This window comes from Alternaria atra (assembly GCF_907166805.1).
Source record: "Alternaria atra isolate CS162 genome assembly, contig: 32, whole genome shotgun sequence".
Taxonomy (NCBI): domain Eukaryota; kingdom Fungi; phylum Ascomycota; class Dothideomycetes; order Pleosporales; family Pleosporaceae; genus Alternaria; species Alternaria atra.
The window spans coordinates 957696-980492 of record NW_025091331.1 but is presented as its reverse complement, the minus strand read 5'-3'; the positions used below and the strand labels follow the sequence as shown (position 1 = coordinate 980492).

The window sequence follows — 22797 nt, the reverse complement described above, 5'->3', positions numbered from 1 at the left end:
CTCTTGAACTGTACCCAGCATATCGACGTAACTGGGAGAATGCTACCATGATGACTATTATCGTTTTGTTCGTTGCTGTGGTCAAGCTAGAAAAGCATGTTACTGCTAACGATGCTGCACGCGAGCATGTGTAACAGCTATCCTAGTGTTCGGTCTGCTCATCATCGTTCGATGCCAGCGGAGAGGCAAACGTGGGTACAGAAGAGCTTGACTCGATCTACGTACCACGGTCCGCGGCCGGTAGCCTCTTGTCACACGCACCCTGTGCCAGATTCAGCCATGCTGTACTGCAGTCTGTTTGACCTCGGACAGTGAGGGCTAAGCTGTAGCAATAGAAAATGTGTGGTCAAGTGCCGTAGCTGCCATATAGATGAACTGTGATTTGCCGAAGCTATAGACATGGATGGTGTCAAGCTTCACATGGGAGCAAACCCCGCATTCAGCTGTGGTAGCTTCCCAACGTGCGCCATGCCACAAGCTGTGGTTGAGTGAGTGATGGGAATGCGCGATTCGACAGCAAAGCCATGCGTTCGCGTGAAGACGCTGATCGATTTCCGTGTGCTGGGTGAGGGATATCGAGGCACGTAAAGACATATTCACGTGCAGCTCGTCGCGTCGATCGTTCCCCTGCAGCCAATGGCTTCATCCTTCCGTGGCCGTTAGACTGCTTCGGGCCTGCAAGTTGCACAAAGCGTGAGCTCAACCCCACCATTCCATCACCACGCTCCGCGTCCATACACACTCGCCGACATCAGTCATTGTCGCCCGACCTCCCCCTTCGCCTCAAACCTCCACACCCGACACCAATTGCGCACACACGTTCCATCCATCAAGCTTGACATCGCCGCGGTCTTCATGGAGCTTGCCCGGCTGCTGGCCCAATCGCGATTGCCGTAGGAAGACTGCAGCGTCTTCCACAGCTAGCGATAGCCAGTATGCCTAAGCAGGATGAGGGGAGGCCAAATGTACAACAGGACATTCCAAATAGACCCAGAGATCTGACCGCGGTTTCAAGAGCCGTCCTGCGCAGTGAGCAGGCAAAGCGATGGACCAAGAAGTACCGCACTGAGGTCGCTGCAAGCTCCAGCAGTCTGCTATCTACATTTTCCGCAGTACGTGGACCTATGTAGGAAATAACAGCACTGATGCCGGGATTGCTAATAGCTTCCAGTATCCTCTGGACTCAGTCAAGACCCGACTACAAGCGTACGCCAAACCCCAGCATCGCATAGACTACGGCTAACATCACATAGCTACAAGTTCAACTCATTCACCGACTGCGTTCGCCATACCTACAAGACTGAGGGCTTTTATGGCTTCTATCGCGGTATGCTTCACCGCTCACAATTGCGCATCGATCACATGCTAATGTACGCGTCATAGGTGTCTGGTCTCCTCTTGCGAGCATAACCCTCGTCCGCACTGTGTCCTTCTCCATATACCAGCGATCCAAGTACGCGCTCGACAATTGGATTTACCAGACTACCGGAAGCTCACCGCTTGTTATCGCGAATACCCGGGATGCGTGGCCTACATTCTCGACGGTTGCATGCTTTGGGTTGGCAGGTGTCAACGCGGGCGCCGCCATCACAGTAATCGCATGTATAGATATTTGTTCCCGCATGCATGTGTAGCTGGCTAATTATCTTCCAGGTCCCTTCGAATTGACGAAATTGAGCGCCCAAATCTCCGTATTGATGGCCGAGCGCAATGACGGCGGCGGAAAGAACGAAGCGGTTCGCAAGAGCTACCAGAATCTGGGAACCTGGAAGACGGCGCAAAACCTGGTCAAACATCGGGGTTGGACAGGACTATACTCTGGCTTCCATTTGCATCTACGTGAGTGGGCCACACAATCAAGAGAATATGTACAAGTGCTGACAGAACTTAGTTCGAGATTCGATCGGTACCGGTATCTACTTTGTAATATACGAGAGCGTGAAACAGATTTTGGCGAACGCGCGCGGCACTTCCCCTACACATCCACTGGCTGTAGTTGTAGCTGGTGGACTCTGTGGTCTGGTCAGCTGGGCATGTGTAAGTTTTCGATTTTCAAGTCTTCTTCGTTAATACACTAACAAGCATGATAGATATTCCCCATCGACACGGCGAAGAGTATCTATCAACGGAACTGTCTCGTTGGAGGCGAAGGTAAGGCCACGCGCCCAAAGATCCATTTCTTTAGTCGTCGAATGTATCGAGGTAAGTACATCTTTTCAATTCGCATGGCTCAAATACTAACTTGACTTAGGCCTCGGTGTTTCCATGTCTCGCTCCTGCATAGTCAACGCAATTTTCTTTACTGCATTCGAATTCACCAAGAAGCGCATCAACAGCATGTCTTACGATGAGGAACTGCTTCGCGCGAACGACTTGTAACCGATTCGATATTTACACACTTGAGATTTCTGTATCTGCATAGGGGCATGGAGTAGGCGTATGTTTTGCTTGTATAGAGCGTATATATAAATTCTCCAAGGTCTGAGTATGCCATCACGAGCATAACAGTGAATATGACGCACGCATATTGCGCACACCGTCCTCACACTATCCTTCAACACAATCTGCACGGTCTCCGGCGACATATGTTACAGGAGCGTTTATTGATTTCTTACTCCTTACTACCTGACACTCGCTACGTGGTAATGACATACCTCGGATGCTTAGTCTTCGCGTTATTAGGACTTGCCATAGCGGGGTAGCTGTGAGGGTTTCAAAATCCCCACTTGCAAAATATGGGTGTGATGTTGGAGAGATTGGGTGGAGCACATTGGAGAAAGGAGCGGTGCGTGTACCGCCTTCTTCACGGTGAGTGAAAGCTGAGAACCCCAAATGTTCATGCGACTGCACCCGCAACATTTTCTTCTCCCACCCTAATGCCGACCTTGGGGGGATCATGCCTTGCGAAAGAGGTTCTTTCACCTGCTCGATACTGTGCAATGATCAGGTATAACTCCAGTACCTTCTAACGCTTCCTTCATATCTTTCGCCTCAAACAATGCCTCGAGCTTTGCAAAAAGGCAGTGTCTTCGTACAAACTTCGTCAAACGCCTACCAAAGGGAGTTCTGATTAACGTTCTGAGTCGGGAACGATGGCTGCAGATAGTTGGAAACATGCCATTTTCGACATAAGATCAATCTGCCATGCCGGCTACCAACTTTACGTATGATCTTTTCTGTTCTACTCAGGAAGCAAGAGCTGGTAAGATACTTATCTCACCTCTACTCCTCCATCTCTAGCTCGAGAACAAGTAAGCACTAACCTTTGACCCTCAAATAGAAACGCCTCTGTCACTCGCTCTTTACCTGTTCAACGACACCACTACCTTGTCTTATCGTCAGTGAAGCCAACATGGCCGGTCAAGCATCTTCCAGGACTTACACTGAGTTGGAGCTGTAAGTCTCCAGTCAAGTGTACTGTCTTACTGCCAATATAAGAAAAGGTATTCTAGGCAAACATCTGTCGAGGTCAAAGTCGCGCACAACAATGAAGCCAAAATCTTTACCTTCCTCCTTCTCCTGCTCATAATCCATGCTCCCAGCGTCACTCGCATCATTCAGAACAAGATTATCCATGCCGTTCAAATCAATGATGTATCCCTTATTGACATGGAAGTGTTCGTGGGCTGGCTGCAGATGGAGTTCTTCCGACACCTCTCGACATTCACCAACCCCTTGGACGACCGTCCAGGTGATCAGCCTCGATGGATAATCCCCTGAGAGAAGACTAGCCCATGCGCTGAAGGTGTGGCCCCACCGTACTGGGTTAAATACGATAACGACGTCTAGGAATATGCCGAAGTCGCAGTCGACATGTACATCTTCGCGCAGAACCCCGAGATGACGCCATTGATCAGCCATCCTAGTGCCACAATAAAGTATACAATAGTCATCCCCTTGGAACCTTTTTACCCGTGTCCTATATCAAAAGGATGTACGAGCACAATGAAGGAAGCAAGCTGCGAAAGATACTTGAGGATGGGTGGTGCGAGTTCGAGGATAAAGAGAAACTCCAGGACCGGAGGCTGCTGAACATGTTGCCTAAAGACTTCTTGGTGGATGCTTGGATCAAACATCGAGTGGATGGCGTTGAGATTACTGGACATGGCAACATTGGAGGCTGTGGGTACCATGAACATGAATGAGGCGGAGCAACGGGACTGCGATGACCGAGTGCAGAAGGAACATACCTGTAGCTAACTGAGAGGGAAGCATATGGTAAGGCTAATAACAGTGAAGGGATGAAAGGGCTCACGACGTATAGTTTTCCAGACGCTAGGCTCTGGGTCATGGTACATTAGACGAGTAGGCTAGAATACGAAAGGGCAAGCCCGGGTCCACATTGCCTGATCGAAGAACATTAGTACGTGAATTCAAAGACAGATTCATGTCAATGCATCACTTGTACCGAGATTCTGGTCAAAGGCCATACACGAACTGACCAACGATCTCGCTGAATGATCGCGACCGAAGCATTCCTGCTCTACGACATCACATCATGTACCCGTTCTTTGCACTTTTCGAAGTATTCATTGACCTGCCGACCTAACATATCTCATGACGCCGTCTTTGTTCTTCCGGGAGGGCCCGTATGCAAGTCGTGTCACCGAATAGTCGTGACTGTCCCACCCCAGCAATGGGAATATGCCCGCTGATGAATCCGTTTTGCAACCCCGAGAAAGGCAAATGTCGAAGAAAGGAAGGGAAACGAGACGCTTAGTCGAAGAGACCGAAGCCCATGTCCTCGTCTGACTCCTCCTTCTCTGTTGGGTGTTAGTCTCCATTCCTTGTTGAACAAAAGGTGTGTGGCAAACGTACCCTCCTCCTTCTTCTCCTCGGCAGCTGGTGCGGCATCGGCAGCACCGCCAGCAGCAGGAGCAGCGCCTCCGGCAGCGGGGGCAGCACCGCCGCCTGAGCCGACGTTCAGTAGCAGGTCCTTGACATCCTTGCCCTCAAGAGCCTATTCACATATCAATTTCGTGTTCGGAGTTCCAGCGTGTTCGTGTATGCGCACCTTGGCGAACAGGGTCGTCCAGATGGGCTCGACCTCCTCGATCTTTGCGGCCTTGATGAGAGACTGGAGCTTGTCGGCCTGTTCAAATTAGCCATTGTGTCCGCGATTGCGAATTGCACCTCGGGAGTCGTACAGTGATGTCGACACCGTCATCAGCGAGGATGAGAGCGGCGTAAGAGGTGGCGAGCTCGGAGGTAGACATTGCGACGGTTGTGATCGTGATATTGTCGTGAGTCGAGATGTTGGGAGTTTCGGCGCTGGTGAATTGAATTGATGGTGTGGAAGGCGCTAACCGTGGCTTTCGCTTAGCGACGTCTAACTGGTTTGGGAGCTAGCGCGTTCCTGAGGTTGCCCCTCGGTGACGTCCGAGCACTTTCCCCGCTATCAAGCTTCATCTTGGCTTCCCGACCGGCTACTTCCAAGTTCGCATATCGCAGAGTTCCAGCTTTCACCACTGCTCGGATTTAGCCTCAACCCCACCAAGAGATCTCCCCATCCGTCGCCGATCCGCGTCTGCAGCACACGATGACCGACTCCCCACTCCCACGGATCCCGCTGGATCCGAAAGAGCAGCCCATCCTCGACAAGCTGCAGTCGATACGGACGGAGCTTGAACTACTGAAGCGTGATCGGTCAACATATGTCAAGAGCCAAGATGTCTTGAAACTGTACGACCAAGTCATCGAGCAGGTCATGATCCTCAACGAGATACGAGAAACCAAACGTTTGGAGCAGAACAAAGGTATGTCACGTTGCCACCTGCCCGATGTAGGTTGTTGTTACTGACATGGTCGCATAGTCGATTACATGCTTGATGACTGCTTTCAACTCATTTCACTTGCGTATCTGACGGTCGGAAAGAACCACGAACCACCAGCAGTGTTAGTGCTCAACCATGTTATGTGTTATGTATGAATCAACTGACATTATTGTTAAGATACTCATACATATCGACGATCAAGGTAGCTATTTATGTCGGAGCTTAGCATGTCAGTTTCTGACATCACGTAGCGCTTACTAGATCATCTTAAAGAAGCCACCTTCTACTCGCAAAAGGATTTGGAGGCACTCGACAAGAACCTACAGGATTGCCGGCACTATGTCGAGAGAGGTCGGGAAGAATACAGCCCACACCTACTCACTCTCCTTGACGCCCGTATCAAAGTTTGCGAAGAGACGCTAGCAGAGTTGAAGCTCAACTTGTCCGAGCTCACACCCGAGCTAACACCGAAATGGGAGAAGCTGGTCTCAATCCTAAGATCGCTTTGCGGCTGCAACGCAAGATCCAAGGTGAGCAAAGTTACAAAAATCCATTAATGCATACTGACTAGAAATCTAGTTCCCGCATGATGAGGTCGAGGAGTACTCAGAGGAGCTCAACAAGCTTGATGAGGAACTGAAGGAGTACGGCATTCGTGCGTACGAGACAGAAGGAACTACTGAAGAGAAGCTAGCCGAAATGGTCGATAAGATGCAACTCGCCACCGTACATCCTGAGGCAGCGCCAGACGCCAAGACACTTATCGGCACCCTGCTACGGCGCAATTTGCTTTGGGTCACGTTGATAAAGCAAAAGTTGGTGCTGTTCATTACCTCTATAACTCAGACTAACACATGAACAGGCAAGGACGCATAGCGCCCGCTTTCAAGGACACCTATGACAAACTTCTCTCCATTCGGAACAAGCTCGAAAAGCTCACCCTAACTCAGGCATGGTCTCTTCGTGAGACGGATCTCTGGGACTTCCAGCGACAGCTTGACCGTATAGACGAAGCTCGAGTTGACGGTAACTTTGTCGATGCGCTTGGACGGCCATCTGAGATCTACGAGCAGAGAGTATGATCTCATGGATCTAGGTGTGAAAACACACTAACATATTCCAGACGTTGCTATACCTTCTCCGGAAGAGTTATGCTCTCATCTATCAACTGCTCTTAACTTCAGAGCCTGTATCTGAGGCTTTACTGCCAATTTACAACCAACTGACTACACTCCGGAAATGCCTGCTTGAGGTCAAGAAGTTGGGAGGTGTGTCTTCACCAAGGGAGCTGTACCCGTACAGCATGAAGGTTTGTGAACCACGTCATCGGTACATTGTTACGTTTACTGACTCAAATATAGTTAAATTCGATTGACAACATGCGGGTAGACGGCAAGTTTATGGTGGGCGATGAGATACCCGACGGCCAAGGTCGCGTGACGCAACTTCTGGAGGAATGCTTCGAGCTCGCATACGACCTAAGGAATGATGCCGAAGACAACAATAGCTCAGCTGATGTCACACCATCGACAGAAAAGCCTGAGCCTCTCAGCACTTGATCGGTCCTCGTCCTTGCATCGACTCCGTACATCTTGGCGTACACGATTGATCCTATACTAGCCACCCACATCTTCTCTGATCTTCTGTCTTGTTCCGGTAGGCGTTTTGCATTGCGGCAAATGAGTCTGCGACTTCTGTACTTCCTGCACCTTTAACGATTACTTAATAAGGCTCAATCATTCGAAGCTGTTCAATTTCGTCTTCCGGTGGTGTCGGAGGTGGAACATCTGCGTCTTTGAAGGTCAGATGGCTTCCGTATGATATGCCTGGATTCATCAGTGTATTTCTCTATCAATCTTGGCTATTTCACTCACAAAGCTCTTCGCCTGCGGGAATATCTCTCAACGCCCGGTATGTAATGATTTGGCTTTGAGTATCTCGCATCCACCCTACGTTTTGTTCTTGGGTCGAGTGGTTGAACATGCTTCCCAATCCGAATATGACGGCTTGTGCGACCTTGCTATTGCCGTCGATGTCTACGATTGGCCAGTTGCTAGGATGAGTCAGGTTCTAGATACTTGCGATATTTCCAGTACCGGCTTCAATCGATGCGTTACTCGAATATGACGGTGTTATTAACACGCCACACATGCAACTGCTCACGTATTGTGAACATAAAGGCTGTGTTCAGTTGAGTGCGTGGGTATGTGATAACATATAATTCGCAACGGGAGACTACATACTAGGTATAATGATAAAGCGAGGTGTTTTCTATGTGCTTTTTGTTTTCTTCTATTCCTAGGATCAAGACTGGGCATATGTCTATAATGGTTTGCGCTGGTATGTCTTTCGTAGCGAATACACCACGCCCTGCATACTGTGTGAGTTATTTGGAACCACTGGTATGTCTAAGAGAACGCACCTTTTGGTGTATCAACCTTGATGACCATATGTGGACATCGCTGAAGTGGAATATCGTCTGATGCTGGTTTGGCACCCATGATAACTAGCAAAAATTTCGACACGTCCGAAAGCAATAACAACAGATATAATGATACAAAAGCCACAAGTCAATAGGTCGCTCTGCTCAATTCCCACGTCACTTTCGGTAATCGAATCACAAAATTTTATAACCGCACTAAGTCCGCGGTCCGAAGGCTTGGACCCTGAGGTTTAGCCCCACTCAAGCTTCCGCTCAGGCTGGCCACTTTCGTCACAGGTCCTTGCAACACGACGGCCTTCGATATGGCTCAGCAGCGAGGGCAGGCGATGGGGGACTCTCTCAAGACGGCGCACTCCGTCAGCCTGAAGGTTCTGCGGTATGTCCACGATTTCCCAGTACTGCTTGAACACAGCGGCCCATGACGAAATCGACCTTCGCATCATCCCACAAGGACGTTGCACGCGGCTCGCCTACCTCATCGTATACTACGAGTGCTATTCAACTACTCAGCTAGCATACTAACGATGCATATAGATTGTCTCGTCCATCCCTTGCGGTGCAACACCCTCTCCCAAACTCCAAAGATCTAGGCATATCGCCCAAAGCCTCGCTCGCCTATCCCACGCCGAATGAGACGAAGGATCAGTTTGTCCTGAGTCCTGTACTGAATCTTCCCGAAGCGTTTGGGAGTGCCTACGTGGGCGAGACCTTTTCCTGTACACTATGCGCGAACAACGAGCTCGATCCAGCCGACAACACAAAAGCGATTAGTGGTGTGCGGATACAGGGCGATATGCAGACACCCTCGAACCCTACAGGTTCACCCCTAGATCTGTCTGGCTTGCAAGAAGAAGCAGAAAACGCTTGTCCGGGACCAGCCGAATCGTTACAATGTATCTTGAGATTCGAACTCAAAGAAGAGGGCAACCATGTCTTGGCCGTTACTGTCACGTATACGGAGACCGCACTAGGAGAAGGGAGGGCAGCATCTGGGAGGGTTCGAACTTTCCGCAAACTGTATCAATTTGTGGCGCAACAGTTACTGAGCGTCCGCACAAAGGCTGGGGAGATGGGCCCAAAGAACAGATCTTCGCGATACCTCCTGGAGGCGCAATTGGAGAATATGGGAGAAGCTGCAGTCTGTTTAGAGGTACGTCGGTGCTTTCATAGTATGACGATTCATGTGTCTGTACTATTCATTTACTCCAGACAACGAGTCAGGCCGTGTGGCTTTGGCTTGAGGATTTCGGCTCCATCACTAGCTCGATCGCAGAGTCCGATCCGGCAGTGGTGTAGATCCGGCGCTATCTCGCTGCTTCAAACAGTTTACCTCAACAGCCATGGTCCTAGTAGGCATCAAACCACCACTGACTCCAAATAGGCCGTCAGTGTAAACCCGAAACCACCTCTCAGATCGACATCGCTTAATTGGGATATGCAACCCTCAGGCCTCAATGCGCCGATATTGAGCCCACGGGATGTGGTGCAGGTGGCTTTTCTTCTTGATCACCAACCTAGCGATGACGACGAAGAAATGGCAGGGTCTATCACGGAAGACAATAAGAGAGTATTAGGGCAGCTTGCTATCCAATGGCGAAGCGCATTGGGCGACAGGGGCTCTCTCAGTACAGGGTGGCTTACGGCTCGACGCTGAGAGTGTCCTCTTCAATAAAGTTTGCACCGCGCCCTCTAACGTCACTAGGGCTTGTATATCTCCGACCGAAAGTTCTGGCGCCCGTACCTGCAGTTCCAAGCGCTTGGTCTGGCAGTATCGATCTAGCCTTGCGCTGGCTGAAGCCATTCGGAACCTGCTCCGTGCGTCATGTCAACATGAATCGAGTGGGTCAACCTTCATCGCCGAACAGTGAAAAGCAAACTTCAGACTATATTCATATGTGTACCACAGAGCATTTATCTACCACCGGCTGTTTTCATATCCGTTGCTGATGCGTGGGGATTCACAGAGATCTTGGTGGTAATTTGTAATACCTACCCACCTCCAGAATAATGTTACGCAGTACATGGGTACTTCGAATCAGACAGCCGGAATGCGGAGGGGGATCTCTTGGACGATCGACAGGCGAAGCGAACGAAGAAGCAAGGTCGACTTTGATGATCAGGCCATTCGAATGCGATTAGAACCACGGAAACAATTCTCCTCAAATAGCAATTATGCTCTTGCGGCATCGACTACTAGCGCAACAAGTAGATCGAACGACAGCACGATCATCTCTGACGAAGTCCGAAGAGGTCGATGAGAATCAATCTGAGAATTTGGTGAAGCACGGCAGAGAGAGCAGGGTACCCCAGGCGCTATCACTGATCCCGGCACGAAGAGTCGACAGACACGGGAACTTGACATGACAATCTCACGAACCGCTCGAGGGTAGGGCGATCGCAGCAGTGTCATTTTATCTCGGTCAAATGTGGGCTCTTGATATGTTTGATCGTCACGCCACCAAGTATGCACTCAATTGCAAGATACGAGGGCTCGGAGGGACGGATATTGGTATTCATGTATGTTGAGCAGCACTGACTGAGTGGTTCGAGGTGGCTACAGCTGTCAGATTAAAACGCGCTCGCACAAGCAGTGGCCGTTCGGGACTTTGTGTCGAAATCGGCTGCCCACAGCGGGATCGACATGTCCATATGCTACATATGTCTCTGGCCGGGCGTATGCGCAGGTCCAACACCGAAGTCAAGGCAGATACGGCACCGTGTTCCGTAGGAAGACATGCACCGTTTTGTACAGTTCGGCAAGCAGAGTTGAAACAGCAACGGTTTAGATGGTGGTCAGAGCATACGATACCGAGTTGGCTGGAGCGTACCGCAGCTATGCATATGCATGGCAAGACAAGGCAAGGCAAGGCGAGGCGAGGCGAGGCGATTGTAAGATGTTTGTGTTCGCAGTGAGGAGCACAGTATGCTGTGACTTTCGCTTGACACTTGACAGCTACAGTGCATGATGCCGTACGTGTTCAGAGGGATGTTCGGCTATTTGCAAGTAGTTGTGGGGCATTGGATATTCTTTGTTTCGGAGGTTGAAGATGTGCAAGCACTGAACCATAGTATGGGATCGTGTACAGTGCACGACATATATGCCCCTATTTCTGCCCTGATTGCGATACCGTGTATGCGTACTGTACGCTGAATCTGAAACACATGCAAATTGGACGCACACCACCAGTGTTGTGACCTAATAACAGTCGTGTTGGTCGCCAGCAGCGATGCGACAACCCCTGAACGCGCAATGCTGCCATGCCGACAGCCAGTCCTTGGCCCGCGGCCAATCCCACTTCAGCCCTCTGCCAATCCCGCGCGGTCCTAAAGCGGATAGGCCCCAGGCCGTGCCTTCCCAATCCATGCCCTGCCCCCTGGTCGTGCTTTCCGAGGACAGGGTCTAGCAGCGCGACATGGGAGCACGGCACAGCAACGGATATGCCTGTGCTCGATATGTCTATCGTGTGAGAAGAAGAGAGTACCATGGAACGCGAGATTCAGGCCAAACGCTGGGCCCAAATACACTTTGATGCGCGCGGGTGCCTTGCATTGACAGCCTCGCGTCTCCGCCGGCAACGCTGACAGGTTGAGCTTCTTGCGAGGTGCAGCAGTCCGGCCCAGGCCGAGGGGCATTCGACGCGGGAGCTGTTAAGCGCTAGACTGTCTTCTGCGAGCGATAAGAGCGCAAGCGGGTGTGAGCCCTGCGACGAGGGTGGATGTGGGTTAGTTGCTCGAACAGGCCGGAGCCTGTCCTTTTGAATGGCTTGTGACCGAGCGCAGAGTGCACTGAACCCTTCTCCGCCAACCCTCTCCCATTTCACTCTTTTCGCCCGCAAACAAGCAACAATTAGCTATACAACACCCACCGCGACACCAGTTCGCGACCACTCTGCACAGTCGCAGCTTCCGGCTAAGCTCCCCGCTCGTTCCGCCGCCAGGTCGCCGCCTGTGCAACTGCTTTCTCTGTCACCGTCGCACACGCTCTGCCTTTGCCGTGCATAAGCCCTGCGCTGCCCCATCACAAACAACCGTTGGAGTCGGCGTCCAATCTCCAATGACCTAGAGACACAAGGCGACTCGACGTCCTACACGCCGTGAACCGCGCACCCCACGACGCTCTTTAATCGCCCATCTTTTTGGATATCCTATGCCCACCATCTAACATGGCGCCCGCTCCCTCGTCCACGGCCGAACAATCGTCCACCCCGCTTGCCGACTATTTCTTCATATCTGGAATCGAGTCTTCGCAGGTCTACGATGGGCGCACCCAGAACAATGGCATAGTAACCTCCCCGCTTGCACAACCCCCGGTCGACGAGACAATTGAGGAGGACCGCGCCCTCGAGACAGACTCGATTCGTCCGACTTCACAGGATGGCCTGTCCAATGGCGACACCAATCGACGGAGGTCTGCGAACCGATTCAGCGAGAACCGCCAATCCAATGGTACAATTATTGGCATTGGCCCGGATTCCAAACAGACTGCAAGCAATCGGAGCAGCGCTACCATCAAAGGCCTGCAACTTGGCGGCTCCGGCCTCAGCGATCAGGAATTCGACATTGCACTGCGCAAATTCGCTTCCGAACGGGATACTTTTCTCGAGGAGATACAGTTCACTGCTGGTGTTGCCCAACAGGCCCGCTCCACCCCCACGAGGCCGCGTCCCAGACCACAGCGCGTGTCACAAGCCAACAATGACGACGGAGTCGGCAATCTCAGGTCCGGCGTTGGAAGTATCCGTCGACGCATCTCAACCATGCAGAGCAGTTTGAAGCGACAGTCGTCAACAGCAAGACAATGTAGGTGGCTTTCCACATTACGCCCGACCAGGATCTTTGCAGGGCTGGGCCTTGGACCTGACATGGGTTGTTTACTTTTTCATCGGCCTTTACTGACGTGCATACAGCCTCAATTCGAACGTCGAAGCGCATGTCCGGGTACAACTCTGTCATACCGGCACCACAACCCTTTCAACCCGACCCAGACATGCATCCTCTTCTGCGCCGCTACGAGCCCGTCTTGCTAGATCGTTATCCCCCCCGGAATATGGTCGAGGAACTCAAGAGGCGGAACCCGTTTCCTGACTACGTGCCCATGTTTGCATTTCCCAATGATGTTAGTGTTGTCTCATCTGATGAGCGACCAAAGAGCCAATGGCATGGATTTGCCATGACTAATGGAGATGGCTCCAAACTTTATGGCATCTGCATCATCGTCTGGTTGCCACTGAACGCCACAGCTGCAGAGGGCCTCGAGCGCCAATGTGAAGAATGGCGAAACTTGCACATGAATCCAGAAGAGCGCGAATTAGCGAGCAGCTTAGGCGAGCGTCTGGCATTGGAGCGCGCAAAACTGTCGCAACTCCTAACTAAGCTTCCGTCCGTAACCCCTGACTCCGAGGAGCGTGAAGACCTGGACGACCAGATTGGCGCCGTCGAGGAAAAGATCCAGTTGATGACCGACCTACTTCGCCCTGTGAGGCACGGTGCAGCATCCAAAATTGAGGGTCTTACCGACGGAGAGACTGGGCTCTGGATACCCCGTGCTTATGGTGTCATGGGTCGAGACGCGAGTCTGACGCCGTTCTGGAAGGAGTGGCTGAAGGCCATCGTCGTTCCAATGACCACTGGTGCGATTCTTCGGGTCCCTGCCAGCTCACCGCGAGTAGGGATGTGGCAGCCGCTTGAGCGATATGTCGTCAATCTGTGTGCAGAGGCTCTTAGTCCGATTACCTCCATTACGCAGGTTGAACTGGCAGTTCGTGAACTTCGCATGTACGCCCGAAAGGAGGCAGTTAACGAGCTCCCTGGCTCCCGAAACATCGACATCTACGCTCTCTTTCGATGCATGTCCATACCGAACATTATTACCTTGTTTGAGTATGTGCTCTCGGAAGCCAGGATCATTCTCCTTTCCTCTCACACGGCCATGCTACACCTGGCCAGTATGGCGATAACCAACCTACTGTATCCCTTCCAATGGGCTGGTGTCTTCATCCCAATCTTGCCTGCTCGTCTGGTACAGACGATAGAAGCGCCATGCCCATACATTGTGGGAATCGAGCGTCGTTATGAGCCCGCCGATTATCCCGACGATGACTATGTTCTCGTCGACCTGGATGCTGATTCAATAGTTTCCAACGGCCCACCACCACCATCACTGCCACGCCAGCAGCGACGCAAGCTCATGTCTCTGCTCCAACAATCCGCACCGCATCATATACGATATGGTGTGCCTACTGGTCCACCGGCTTATGCCGTAGAAGCTTTCCCATACGACACATTCGCTTCTGAGAACCCCGGTGTTTTTTCATACAGAGCACACCCTTCGACTGTTCAGAATTACGTCGGTCTAAACTCTACGTCTTTCGGAACTGTGGTCGGACCGCCTAGTTCCAGACCTCTGATTTACAACGCATTCTTGCAGTCAAGTGCTTCGAGCCGCGGCAACGACCGACCATCCACAGCAACAACCATAAAAACATACCAATCTCCGCCTTCGCCCAAGGTCTCTCCAGTATCGACGGTCTTCCCACCTATGCCTAGCACCCCTATCTCGCGCAGCGACTCTGGCTATGCTCTCCAAGCCAATCTTCGCGAGAAGCGATCCGCCCATTTCGAGACTTCAAGTCGGCGAAGTTCATCGGTAAGTTTGGCGCCACCCCTTTCATTGTGGTAGTTCCTCGACTAACGTGGCTAGTTTGGTTTCGAACGTGTACCCCAAATCCGGCGCCCCTCTCAGCCGTTCCTTGGCCATGCGCCGAGCGCATCAACATCGTCTCTGAGTCATGAGTACAAAGCGGGGTCTTCGTATGCGCCATCAGTGTATGCTCAGTCAACCTTAGCCGCATCGACGATCATGCCCGGCATGGCTGTGCAACAAGTACGCAACACTGCAACAACGCAATGGCAAGAAGGTCATTGCTTGCAGTGGAGACCACACGAGGATAAAGCTCTTTGCTCGATATGTGAAGAGAAGTCCGATGATGGCCTTTATCGTTGTACCGGTGAGTTTCGGATTCGCTTAGTGCGATTTGCTTTTCTGACATGGTGTAGGTTGCAGCACATACGCTCATGGCAGATGCGTCGATACGATCTGCATCGTCTGCCCGACGGCTTTCCGACCTGACCAAGTGCGTGCGTCATTCGTGCGGTGCTTTGCTAGCTTGTTCTACACTTACCGGCGCTATCTTGTACCGGCTACTGGCGAACGCAAGAAGTCTGGTATGACATATCAGTTCAAGATGGATGAGTTTGTGAAAAGCTTGCCAGCCGAGAACGTGCAATATATTACAACACTGCAGCAGACGCAAGGTACGTGTTGTCACTCTAAGCTTTCTCGAGCATATGCTAACATGCACTAGCCTTCAACGAATTCATTCATGAACGCGAGAGCAAGTCTGCAGACGACCCCACCATCAAACTGTTCGATGAAGTCATCTTGGCGAAGCGGAATCGCGGAAAATCATCATTCTTCTACAAATCGAAGGTCGACTTCTTATCCGACACGACCGACCATCTCTGGCGCACCGCGTCCGCAACTCCGCCGAATTCGCGCTTCCCGGGCGATTATCGTTCTGTGATCAGCCGAAGTACGTTGCACGCATTCCTCCAGCCTGATAATGCTAACATGATCACAGTCCCCGCGAAACTCGACCCTACGCTTATGAAGGAACCTCGCGTCATTCAGGGTGTACCACGCGTTCCCCAAGGGAAAGCCCGCCGCAAGCCCATTCCGTCCATGCTTGGACCAAATGGCGATAGCCCGCCACAAATCCATACCTCATGATCTCTACACTGGAACCTTACGCTCTCTATAACGACGAACCCGACCTCCATGCCTATCCCTCTCTCGTCACACACTCTCATCTTTCTGTCTCATTACTGTACCGCATGTATAATACCTAGCGACGGAGTTTTCGGCGCATCATAGCATTGCAAGTGGACCTTGACAGTCCGCTGGCCGGTGCTTGTTTTTCAGATTGGATATCTGATGGAAGGATAAAACGTCATCTCCGAAACCATCTTGCATTACATGGGATGGGTTGAAGGTGCTTTTGCGCGGATCGATTTGGATTCCGACTCCAGTGCAAATTGTTTCTCGGCTGTATCCTGCCGGTGCAAAAGAAACATTGGATCTTCATACGAGTATACCTTTGTAATGCGTTCTCTGCACCCACTCGTCCCGAATTAGAATGTTCTTGTAGCAAAGACTAGGCTGCGGCGAGCTTCTTTTGTATATTATTGCGTTAAGCATCAGATGAGCAGTGGGAACAGCCAAATCAATGTATGGAACAGGCTTTGATCGTTTGCTTCGATAGCATTATGCAAGTTTCGATTTCAAGCCACCCCTTGAAGAGTCCCTTACCACCCACACGACTTGAAGTAATGCGCACCACGTTTCTAGCACTGACACAAACTGCAGGAACCCGTCCAATCATGCACGTGTTTCTAAACTTGCTGTTCCTGACTAGCACATTAGCGTGACCCCACTTGGCCAAGCGTCCGTGTGAGCCGAGCCCCTTGAGGATCAGGTCGAGACTCAGGCATCTCTTCTACTCTTCTTTCTCTCTTCACCAACCGTCTTCGTTGTACATTCATTCTTTTAGAAACTACCTCTTATAGTCACTCTTTAGGCTACACTATCCTTAATACAAATTCACCGTCTCTACCACCACTCACCCAATCCACTTTCCCAGCCCACCAATACTCCCACCTCAACCGCTAATATGCTCGGACGAACCGTTTTCGCCGCGACTTTCTTCGCGCTCGCTCAATTCGCTATGGCCAGCCCCCCTGGCTGCCTCCTTGGCGCTGTCAACCAATACGAAGACCCATCTGACATCAAGGCCGTCTGCAAGGCCAAGGACCTGAGCGAGAAGGTGGCGGAAATCTGCGGTGACGATGCCAAGGATGCTATGGTTGCGATTGCGGACATTTGTAACGATGAGGATGTTGATGTTTGTAAGTGTGCCCTGATGCGCGCTGATCCGTTGCGGTAAACACCAGCTACAAGGATTCGGACCGAGGAACACGACTTGTTGGATGAATGTATGCTAATAGAAAGTGTAACAGCAACTGCTGTCTCCTCTGCCTCTGGCTCAAAGACCGCTACTGGTTCCTCCCACAAGCCCACCGGCACCTCGGGCTCTACCCTCGTCGCTCTCTACCCCACCGGCTCGAGCGGACACGGAAACGGCAACGGCACTGTTCCTGTTGCCACTGGCGGACCTAAGCCCCCCGCTGGCAGTGCCACTGGCTCCGCTGGTCTTCCCGAAGCCACTGGTGCTGCTGGCAAGGTCGAGTTCGGTCTTGCCGCTGTTGTTGCCGGATTGATGGTCGCTGCTTTGTAAACTGGAGAGTGATAGTCATATATACCAAAAGGTGGACAAGCAACAGTAAAGATGTTGTATAGATGAGATACATGTGGCTGTAGATTGCACTGGGTATTTAGAGGCGTAATTGCATATACTCGAAGAACATTGCACATTTCGTTCAGTTCGAAGTCGGTCCTTTTGTGCTCTGCTCCTGCTCCGTGGCTTACTCTCAAATCTGAATACATCGGCAAACTGGAGTGTTTCTGATCTTGCTAACACACTAACATGAAGGGATGAGCTCGTGTTCGCGCTTCTGCAAACCTAGCCCGAAAAGTAACATCGATGTCCTACATACGCAGCTCCCCTTACAATCTCCCTCGAATGTGTCAAACTTAGTAGCGATTCTAGACCATGGCGAACAATCATGTGATAAATACTTCCAGGCGCCACCCGTGTACAGGAGTTGGTAATTCAGCCACAGGACAATTTCCACAACTGTCTAACAATAGAAGTTACCTAGTCCCACTGCATATCTCGGGTCGCAAACAATAGTAGGGCTTCTAGAGCGCAGCTCTATCAAGTTCTGGAACTAGCCTTAGCAGGCAAATTTACCATGCAGTCGTCGGTCGTCAAAGTGGATATGTGTGAACCACGGATGAGTTTGCTCTACCGTACCGCTTACCCCTCCAACCCCGCCTTTCATGGAGTCATACTTTATACCACTGTACCTGCACTACTGAGGACGGTTACGTTTACTCCACCCACGCGAACGCACACTTTGTTGCTATATTGATATTGTTACATTTTTGCAGCTTAGTCATACAACATCTATCCGGACAGATGGCCGAGTGGTTAAGGCGCTAGCTTCAGGTGCTAGTAGAGAAATCTGCGTGGGTTCGAGTCCCACTCTGTTCACCATTTATTTTTGCTCTTGCGAAGGCATTCGGGGTGGTGGTGGTGGTGGTGGTACAATGCCACATTTTTTGCTGCGTTTAACACTGCATCCCTTAAGGCCTATGCATTTGTAAGCTGCACTTGTGTGTTAATGCGATGATGAACTGTATTCATTGATGTGAACATCTGTCGGACTTATAAGAGAGATAACATTCTGGTTCTTCTCACTATTGACTATGATTTATTGTAACGTACACGATATTTGCAGCGTACTGCATCCACAAATTAAATCACGAATTTGGCAGGCCCTCGCCTATCTGCGGTCACGACATTACTAGCTATCCGGTTTGCTATCACCCTCCCTAGTTATTGGCTTCGCACTCCTTGGTACACTGAGAGGAATGTTAAACACTTCATAGCCTGTAGATAGAGCAGAACTATGAGTAGCTCGCTGTGAATCCTTCAATCTTGCAGTCAGCCTTCTCCGCGTCGTTGTGATGTTCATGGAAGGTCGCGCTCTGTATCCGTCGGTGGAGACTTCGTAGCCGTAGAGCGTAGCATTGCTGTACCCGATAGCCACGTAAGATAAAACACTGAAGCCCTTGTCAACTCATTACGGATGCGTAATGTTTGTGGCTGCGGCTAGTTGTGCATCTCACTCGCCGAAGTAATCCCTGACCCTCTAGCAACCGAAGTCAGAGATACAAGAATGGAAGCCAATGTGAGAAAAAGAAACGTATGAATCTCCACTCAACGTAGTCGCTTGACCTGTAGCAGATATTAATTTGAGACTTCCGAGGTTCTTGAAAGAAACTTAGTTGAGTGCTATCAGCAGTCGCCGCTGTACACGTCTCGAAGGAGAAGTAATGCCCTTTTGCGTAAACAAGTATCGTGTCGCTAACTATTGTCTCTTAGGTGCGACTGTTATCAAACCTGAAATGATAGATTGCTGTACGCTCGGGTATGCACCGACTCTAGCGCCCTGGTAACACATAAGAGTCATACGAAAGATTACCACCTAGGTATTTCTCGAACCAATCTGTGGGGTAATACAATGGGAGGTCTCTTGGGGCTTGGTTCCGTGCTCCTACTATACGATGATCATGCATGGAAGCTAATTTAGACGTATCAACGATGCACAAAGTAACTCCAGCTGAACTTATAAGTTCAATCTTCAGTCAATCAGCCGGATCGTAGCGCATTTTACACTTGCTTGCCATCAATTCCGGGTCCTGTGAATTTTCCTTCTCTCGATATTCGCCGTTTCCATCTCTCCATAGTCCCTGACCATATGCCTTCTTCGTCGTTTTGTACGGCTCCTCCTTTGCCGACGTTTCCCTGGAGCCGACGATCCGTACCTGTGGCAGGAACTGGTGAACGAAGTTAGCACACATAGCAGTTCTTGCTCCCTGAGTGGGCTCCTCAAGTCTCAGCTTCTAGGAAGCTCTTGTTGCTTATTGCCAACAACGCAAATACTGGTCTAAATTCCTTCCATGCCGGCTGCATAGTTCAAAATCACATCTTAACAATGTGATTCTCTTATCTTTCATGCTCCGCGATGCCACATTCGTGCCGTAATCTGCTCAGCCGCTGAAGGTCCAGTCTTGCCATTTATGGTCGACCATATTGCGGTGGGGCTTTGGACGGTTACAAACTATCTTGGGCGTATCTTGACGATGTGCCGGTACCGGTTCCCCCGATGGCGTTGTTTGAGATAACCAACACCTTCTGCCTACCATCAACGATGTCTGCTGACACGGCCGACCAGCAAACTTCTCCCTCGATGTCGTGAGATGTTCAATAGTACCGCGGCTTGCTAAGCTTTTTCGGTTCCAGAGGGGCTTTGGGGGCATTCTGATGCTGGTAGCGATTAACACATCTTCATCTAATCGGAACACATGCTATTCGTCTCAAGAGAGCTCTTCCTTCGCCGGTCGATGAGGATCCCTCTCCTAAAAAGCTGTCCTCTCATCCTTCTCTTCCTCTATCATACCATCATCAGATTGAAAGACCTATAATCTTTATCGTCAACGATCCATCATCTTACTATCGTTTCACAGCTGTAGGACTTCCTCACCACAACTCTTCATTACCATCCCTATCACCACCATCGTATTCTACTCTTCGAGAGTGATGACCGAGTGGAGACCGCTGCCCAGGGTCTCTCTTGACACTTCTCCTTCTCCGCCCACTACCCGTCCCACCACGCTAACATCACTACCACTGGTTTGGCGAAGACTACCCACCTCTTCCTCAAAGACCTCTTCCTCAGACTGGCTTAGTGGGTCACCACCTCGACCCATCAGCAACCAGGCAGGACGACCACCCTTTATAGGGTTGGAGGATGGAGATATCCTCTACCTGCCCTCCACACCCATCACATCATCCTGCAGCATGAAGAAGCACCCGCACTAGAGAAATATTGACAACAATCCTCTCGTTATCCTTGGGAAGCGGAGAGAAAGCTGCGAAGAGATCGTCAGAGTCCAGTATCTCACCACATTTGGGCAAAATACTCGAAACACATAAAGCGCCCAAGCACCACCATTCCTTTATGATTTGTCAAAATCATCGAGATATGAAAACAACGTCCTCCAACCCAATAGCCCGAATGGCCTTGGGTTTCGAGCCGCTAGAGAAGCGGAGCTATATCAATCTTTCGTACAACTCTTTGTTCGAAATAGAGTACAAGTACTTTGAGGCTTTTACCAAAAGTGAACTACGGAGACTTGATGCTAAATCGGTCGCATTAATCAAGAACGTACGATTATCCATCTCACTTCCTCTTCTCGATAATACTGAACGCCATCGATGGTTCATGCCTGAAGGTCTCCTGCACCCACCCTAGCTCGTCTAGGTCCGTACCCCGTAAGGGTAGAGTGTGGGCTCTCATCGAGCGCAGGGCTACATGCACTGCCTTGAGGATGGTTCTTAGAATACGGAGGGGTTATCGTCTTCACGGTGCGCTTTCGAAAGTCTCGCGAAGGTGGAGGAAGCAGCGAAGATGTCCAGCCTACACTGACTGTTAAGCGTAGGAACACAGTATACGCCAACGTCTGGGTCGAAGAGCCACGTCGCCTGCATTTTAGCGTTTGATATGTTGAGTAGGTACGATGTATCGAACGTTCGCGATGGCGTGGAAGCCGTTGGGTTGTTGGTACTCATAATATCTGCCTATGTCTCTGTAATACGTCAGAAATTAGCAGTGTCTCCATACCTTCCATTCACAATCTTTTCGTGAAAGCGGGCGTCAGAAAAAAAATGGCGTGATGGAGAAAGTGATATCACGGGCGATATGTTATTGAAGCGAACATAACTACGTCATCCCGCACCAAGCACGGTTGCGCCCTAAGCAACCATTTGCACGTACATCAATATCGACTTCAGCTTCGTCTATCGGTCAGACAAAGAGCTTCTCAAATATATCACATCAAAGCCTCTTTCTCTTCCTGGTCATCTTAACCTAACACGAATCGTACCTACAGCTTTTCTGATTTCGGGCTTAGCTATATACCATGGGCTCTTACGTAGCGCTTATGGGCAGTATCAAAAGAGGTGGCTTCCAACGTTTTCATAATGTAATATCGGGGTTTCATGTGCTACTTTTCTGGTGCTATACTCTGGCTTCTCTCGCTTCGTAAGACGGTGCAGACTTTCGTATATTTGTCATTCCCTGTAGTGGACAGTCTTCACCACATCGGACGCTGAGTTCCCCGACTACGACCGTATTTGGCTTACATGAGACCAAGGGTAGATAATATCTATGCTTCCAGTCTCCCTTACGTCTTCCCATCCAGCATTCCCACGTCAGTAGCGTTTCGCCGGCAATGCCACTGACTGCGAAGCCGTAGTGTTGAACACTGCAGACTCACGCATAGCTTCACCCTGTGATAGGTATCGCATGGGCGAAACTACAGTAGATGAAGGCCTCGACGTGGTGAAACCGGCAACTGGCTCACATTGTATGCAATGTGAGACATGAACCGACTGCAACCTGGAACAGTAGTCATGCTGTTGAACGACCCGCAATCATCGACTTGAGGCGTACTTGTCCTTTTCGTGGAGACCCGATATCCGTGCTTCCGCTTAGCACTGATGGTGCTTGTACCATTCTGAACCTATGTTGCTTTTTCCATCTACATCAATGTATGCTATGCCCACCAATACGTCGGTCACCTTCGTTCGCAACAGTGGCTGTTTATGACTTCCCGCTAGTTGCCTGAGTGTGATTTGCAAAACTGCTCTCGCATCCTGCACCGCGTGCAAGTCGTTGGCTTGATTACTTGTGTCTTCGCAACACGCTGAGTGCCATGGGCTTCTAGCTCGATCGAAGCGCCTTCTCTGTATTCCTCATGAATATTCTGCAGCT

General features: G+C 50.6%; 6 protein-coding genes across 6 annotated transcripts; 5 read left to right on the top strand and 1 right to left on the bottom strand.

Annotated features, from left to right (window-relative positions):
- Positions 1-935: 935 nt before the first annotated feature.
- ALTATR162_LOCUS10071 (uncharacterized protein) lies at positions 936-2379 on the top strand (the record flags this gene model as incomplete). Its single annotated transcript, XM_043317707.1, has 8 exons — positions 936-1112; positions 1172-1206; positions 1254-1327; positions 1384-1602; positions 1654-1839; positions 1892-2037; positions 2091-2202; positions 2252-2379. The coding sequence occupies 8 exons, from the start codon at positions 936-938 to the stop codon at positions 2377-2379; spliced, it is 1077 nt and encodes a 358-aa protein (XP_043173642.1).
- A 2337-nt stretch (positions 2380-4716) lies between these two features.
- On the bottom strand, positions 4717-5216 carry ALTATR162_LOCUS10070 (uncharacterized protein; the record flags this gene model as incomplete). Its single annotated transcript, XM_043317706.1, has 4 exons — positions 4717-4763; positions 4819-4960; positions 5015-5092; positions 5148-5216. The coding sequence occupies 4 exons, from the start codon at positions 5214-5216 to the stop codon at positions 4717-4719; spliced, it is 336 nt and encodes a 111-aa protein (XP_043173641.1).
- A 323-nt stretch (positions 5217-5539) lies between these two features.
- On the top strand, positions 5540-7333 carry ALTATR162_LOCUS10069 (uncharacterized protein; the record flags this gene model as incomplete). Its single annotated transcript, XM_043317705.1, has 8 exons — positions 5540-5756; positions 5814-5895; positions 5952-5976; positions 6026-6304; positions 6354-6589; positions 6637-6850; positions 6898-7083; positions 7136-7333. The coding sequence occupies 8 exons, from the start codon at positions 5540-5542 to the stop codon at positions 7331-7333; spliced, it is 1437 nt and encodes a 478-aa protein (XP_043173640.1).
- Positions 7334-8519: 1186 nt separating this feature from the next.
- ALTATR162_LOCUS10068 (uncharacterized protein) lies at positions 8520-9513 on the top strand (the record flags this gene model as incomplete). The annotated part of the gene is made up of 3 exons (XM_043317704.1): positions 8520-8593; positions 8752-9367; positions 9427-9513. The coding sequence occupies 3 exons, from the start codon at positions 8520-8522 to the stop codon at positions 9511-9513; spliced, it is 777 nt and encodes a 258-aa protein (XP_043173639.1).
- A 2867-nt stretch (positions 9514-12380) lies between these two features.
- On the top strand, positions 12381-16006 carry ALTATR162_LOCUS10067 (uncharacterized protein; the record flags this gene model as incomplete). The annotated part of the gene is made up of 6 exons (XM_043317703.1): positions 12381-13017; positions 13125-14863; positions 14918-15224; positions 15274-15531; positions 15582-15809; positions 15858-16006. 6 exons carry the CDS (start codon positions 12381-12383, stop codon positions 16004-16006), a joined length of 3318 nt encoding a protein of 1105 aa, XP_043173638.1.
- A 940-nt stretch (positions 16007-16946) lies between these two features.
- ALTATR162_LOCUS10066 (uncharacterized protein) lies at positions 16947-17570 on the top strand (the record flags this gene model as incomplete). The annotated part of the gene is made up of 2 exons (XM_043317702.1): positions 16947-17181; positions 17293-17570. 2 exons carry the CDS (start codon positions 16947-16949, stop codon positions 17568-17570), a joined length of 513 nt encoding a protein of 170 aa, XP_043173637.1.
- Positions 17571-22797: the final 5227 nt, after the last annotated feature.